Here is a 5,761-nt window from a genome sequence, read left to right as displayed (position 1 = left end):
ACATATCAATTTATCTCAAATCACATATGTTGCTAAATGGAATAATTCAAGTTCTGCAGAATGTGTTGATACTGTCCTTTGAGTTTTGATTTATAGCAAGTTATGATTGATATTGTTATGATTCAACTATGGATAATATGTGATATATGTCTTCTCCAAAAATTAAGCCTCATAATTGCAAAAATTCATGCCCACAGGACATAAGAATATCAAGAAACCCCAAGGTATTGCCATCAAACAAAGTTGGACCCAAGCACACAATTCACCAATGACCCCTTAACATGCAACACCAACATCCAACATATTATCTCAAGAGTCCCAACTCAAGAAAGTGCTTTACTATTTAGAAATAAATTTATTTATTAGAACACCACCAAAAAATAAATCTTTACCTTACAAAATTATTTTCAACGATATATATATATATATCCTTGTGAATCAAAGCAACATACCAGGTCTTTTGCGACTCTAGCGTAGCTCTTCGAGCCAGATGTATGAAAGACCTTATTGTTGCTTTTGGCGATTTGTCTATTCCTTTCTGCCCTTGCCTACACAATTTTTGTTAAAAAAAAAATGGTATCATGCATGGTTGAAAGTTGAAAGACATGATATTAGTAAATAATATAATTACCTTATCTTCCGAAGTCAACCATGTGTCAATGGTAATCTCGAGATCCTCAGCATCAAACTCTGTGATGTTGGACGACGTGTCAAGAATTGACTCGCGAGTATCATTGTTTTGTAGATTAAGACCCTTCTTCACCCTATACTTGTAATTTTTTCGCTTTTGCCCGAGATCAATCATTGTGATCCGTTTGATTTGATCCATTGGTGCATCGGGCATGATGTAATTTGTCGAGGTTTACTCGTGTTACTGCCCCCTTAGCCTCATCGGGGGTTCTTTGAGGCCTATTGTGGACTGTTGGTGCATTCTCTAAGTACCTCGAACAAAATGTCAACATTTCATCTGCTAAGTAACCTTCCGCTATAGAACCCTCAGGGGCAGCTCTATTGCGCACTAAGGATTTGTACCGTCCAAGGGACCTACATATACAAAAAAAACCCTTATATGTATGATACATATATATATGAGAGAGAGAGAGAATACTCGCGTTACCTCTCAATCGGATACATCCATCGATAGTGTACTGGTCCACCAAGCCGACATTCACGAACTAAATGTATGACAACATGAACCATGATTGTAAAGAAACCCGGGGGAAATGTTTGTTCAAGCTTGCAAAGTATTATAGGGATTTCAGCTTCGTGTCGGGCTAGATCTTCTTCTGTCAATGTTTTCGAACATATACCCCTAAAAAATGCAGACAACTCTACTAAAGGTTTCACAACCTTATTTGGCAAAGATTTACGCAAAGCAATTGGCAAAAGTTGTTGCATGAGTATATGATTGTCATGACTCTTCAAACCAACAATGGTACGAGCTTTAAGGTTCACACAACGGGACACATTGGAAGCATATCCGTCGGGTACTCTGACATTTTTAATTACTTTCAAAAAATTTAATTTTTCTTCATTAGACATCGTGTGACATGCTGCAGGCAAATATGTCTTGCCTCTCTCGTTGGTGAATGGATGAAGTGTTTTTCTCAATCCCATTTTACGTAAGTCCAAACGTGCTTCATGATTGTCTTTTGTTTTTTCTTTCATGTCCAGAAGCGTCCCAATGATATTATCCATCACATTTTTCTCTATATGCATCACATCAAGATTGTGTCGTAACAAATTATCTTTCCAATAGGGCAATGTGAAGAAAATACTTTTCTTTTTCCATACCACTTCCTTATTTGCTTTATGACCCTGTTCCACGGTTCTTTTTCGTTTGCCTCCTTCTGTGTCTTCATTCACGCAAACAAGTCTCTGTAATTGTCTTAAGATTTCATCGCCATCTGGCACAACAGGTGCAACACCCAGCTCTTTTTTACCGTCAAAGGATCTTGCGTTTTGTCGCCAATTATGATCCGTAGGCAACCATCGCCTATGCCCCATATAACAAAATTTGCGTCCGTATGTTAACCATGTAGACTTCGTTGAATGCATACAACAAGGACATGCCAGTGCACCCTTTGTACTCCATCCAGATAAATCTGCGTATGCTGGGAAGTCATTTATTGTCCACATCAATGCTGTTCGCATAACAAACGATTTTTTCATGGATATATCAAATGTCCGTACTCCTACATTCCACAACTCCTGTAACTCTGATATTAAAGGTTGTAGGTAGACATCTATATTCATTCCAGGTGAAGTTGGGCCTGGAATAATCATGGATAATATGAAATACGGTTGTTTCATGCACATCCAAGGAGGCAAGTTGTACGGCACCAGCATGACAGGCCAAGTACTATGGCTTGTGCTCATGTGCCCAAAAGGATTAAAACCATCTGACGCTAGCCCAAGCCTAACATTCCTTGGGTCTGATGCAAAGTCTGGATGTAGTGCATCGAATGCCCTCCAAGCTTCACCGTCCGCCGGATGCCTGAGCACACCGTCTTTTGTACGCTCATTAGTGTGCCACCTCATGTGGGAAGCGGTATGTTGTGACATGTACAATCTTTGTAATCTTGATGCCAATGGAAACCACCTCAACACCTTCATTGGCCGTCTTTTCGACGTTCGGGATGACCCATCTTCTTCAGTAATTTCGTCCTTCCACTTTGATTTTCCACACACTGTACATGTATCTAACTTCTCATTTTCCTTCCAGAATAGCATACAATTATTTCGACAAGCCGGAATCTTTTCATATCCAAGCCCCAGGTCCCTCAAATATTTTTTGACCTCATACGTACTATTAGGCAAAGCTGGCTCATCTGTTAGTGCTAACTCATTGATGAACTCAAGAAAAGATGTGAAAATCGCATTACTCAATCCACCCACACACTTCAAGTTGTATAGATGTACAACAGCTGACAGTTTGCTATATTTTGTTTTGTCATGAAGTGGCTTGTCTGCATCCTTAAGCAAGTTGTAGAATTTCTTAGCACTCTCATCAATTTCTTCCTCAACTGCCTCAGGTACATCTTCAGCTTGCACTTCCACTTGACACTCACCATCGTCTGCCCGAATATCATGCATGCCAAAAACATCTTGCAGCATGGCATGCATCGTTCTTGACTCGTCGGGTATTGATTCAATATTATCTGCAGCCGGAGCTGGGTTGAGAGATTCAACAACATTAGGTACTCTATTAGGTACCGGAGCCCTAATCTTCTCTCCATGCCAAATCCATTCAGTATAATTAGACAACATTCCTCTTCCACCGGTCAAGTGATCATATACTTCTTCTGGTCGTAGGCTCCTCTTCAATCCACACTTCTTGCACGGGCACACAATTGAATTTTTATTTTTAGAGTTTGTAACTGCATACTTCACAAACGCTTCGGCCCCCTCCATATACTCTCTCGAGCCTCTCGACTTCGTCATCCAACTCTTATCCATATTTAGAGTAACTACATTATATTACACAATAATGTTAATGAGTACATAACACTAATATATATATATAAACAAAATTATATAAGATAAGCACTTATATATATATATATATATATATATATATATATATATATCTCAAAATTATACTTAGTAATTATCCAATAATCGATTAATTAAATACTTAAATATGAGTTGAAATTCAATGTGTAGTTTGGTTTAGGATTTTGAACAATATGACTCTTCAGACCATCTTATAAGTATGAATTTTTGTGCTAAATTTCTCTATTTTTTCATATTATGAATCTCAACCAGAACTCAAATAATCTAATAAATTACAAAAAAAAAAAAAAAAAAAAAAAAGGATCAATAAAGGTTTTGTATGGGGGCACCTGCTGTTCATTTTATTAAAAGTATGTTCATAAATTACCAAATTTAATGGCCTTCCTCGTGGGAGTATGATGTGTATTATATAAGGTACAAAAACTATTTACAAAATGCAAGCCATTTATGAGCTACGATAACATTTAAGGAATGGCTTGCATCAACAATAAGGGGATAACAATCAACTTATTAAGGAAGTAATCAATCTGTTGTGGAAAGTATCATCAATTATTATGGAAGGTTTGCTGCAAATATAAATCAATATTATCATATTCAGAATATATTTAGAATCAGATATATTAGAAAAAGAAAGCATATATCATAACTTGGAATTTTCTTTTAATTTGCAGTTACAATTACAAAATTGATTTTCACAATATCATAAACCAGGACAGAGCTGTGTTTGGCGTTGGAAAAGTCTAAATAATAAAAGAAAATAAAACATCAAAGTGGACATGCATCAAGAGAAGCCTAAAAAGACAAAAAAGAAAAAACGTGGGACCACAGTGCATGCTATAACACGTCTACCTGACTAAGGAAAACTACCAAATAATATCTTGTTCATTCATTCAAACAAATCAACAGCTAGCTTGTTTCCAAAACTGGAACTTAGAGGAGGCCTATATTTGGCATGTCACAATTCACATGACCCATAAACACATAAAACAATATTATTACTACCCACCGCCCGATTTCAAAAGTTCTATGCTGATAACATAATTTATTACTAATATATATATATATTAAACACACAACGATCAATTGGCACAATTTTCAAATGAAATAAAGAAAGAAACTGAACTGTACTCGCTCTCTCGATGAACTCAAAAAACCAGAAAGGAACGAAATAAATATATATAATTTATAAAAGAAAGAAAGCCCAAATTTAACCATTCTAGATACCTAAACATGACACACCTACTCATGAAAGAAAGCTGCTTCTACCAAATTTTCCATATCAAGGCGTTTAATAATCAATTATTTTATACAATTTCAATCTTTTATGGGAAATTTGCTGCAGAGAAGAGAACTGGCTGGATGAGGTGAACCAATCCATAGAATTTGAATTTGTTGGTAACTCACTAAGTTCCGTTTTCATGGAAATGCAGTTTTCGTAGTTATTTCCCTAAACTAAAGGGAAAAAGAAAAAGAAAGAGTTTCCATTACATTATCCAATACTTAATTACCTCCCTAATAATCATATTCTAATTTTGCTTTGTGCACCACGCAAAACAACAGCAACCTCAACAACAAATTGACCCATGAACAGTAAAATTGCAGAAAAACATCTCAGAGCCCAGTGATCGTGACAACAGTGTTCAAGGTGGAAATCACAACTAAAGAGATAAATGAAACAAAAAAAGCAGAGTTTAATTAAACAAAAAAAATTAATTATGAACAGAAACTAAAGAACTCAACAATGCATTATCCAACTACACACTTGAGTCAATGCGTAAAAATGTATCCCAATTCCTCACTGTTTGACATGAGTATATAAATTCAAAAAACTACTACGATATAAGGCAGCAGCCCAAAGAAAAGTCTCAAAGAATAAATCCTTTAATTTTGCTAAGGTCCTCTAGCTCTATCTCTAACATCAAACCCATTCCATCATCACTATAACTGGGGAACCACAAAAATATAAAAATGTCCCCAAAGAAGCCATTTTCCCGCAAATCTAAATACTTCAGTTGCTCTAGTTTTTCGAAACCGGCAGGAATACTGCCTTCAAATTGGTTTAAAGAAAGATTCAAATGCATTCGTCCCTGTCAACTGGTTGTTCGAAACTGACAGGTTGCTAAGCATACTAAGGCCTGTAATAGCTGAGAACCTAAAGTCACCGACTAGACCAAAATCATTTATAGTAATTGATGTCACATGGCCATCAGTGCAAGTAATCCCATAACAATTTCAAGGGCACCCA

General features: G+C 36.3%; 1 protein-coding gene across 1 annotated transcript; it reads right to left on the bottom strand.

Annotated features, from left to right (window-relative positions):
* Positions 1-1,113: 1,113 nt before the first annotated feature.
* Positions 1,114-3,459, bottom strand: LOC133879109 (uncharacterized). Its single transcript, XM_062317652.1, has one exon. It carries the CDS (start codon positions 3,457-3,459, stop codon positions 1,114-1,116), a length of 2,346 nt encoding a protein of 781 aa, XP_062173636.1.
* Positions 3,460-5,761: the final 2,302 nt, after the last annotated feature.

The sequence above is a fragment of the Alnus glutinosa genome, chromosome 10, assembly GCF_958979055.1.
Source record: "Alnus glutinosa chromosome 10, dhAlnGlut1.1, whole genome shotgun sequence".
Lineage (NCBI taxonomy): Eukaryota > Viridiplantae > Streptophyta > Magnoliopsida > Fagales > Betulaceae > Alnus > Alnus glutinosa.
The sequence above is the reverse complement of the archived record's forward strand: the minus strand, read 5'-3'. Positions and strand labels throughout refer to the sequence as shown.

Excerpts from the sequence above, each read along its gene's own strand:
- LOC133879109 (XM_062317652.1), bottom strand. The coding sequence starts at position 3,459 with ATGGATAAGAGTTGGATGACGAAGTCGAGAGGCTCGAGAGAGTATATG.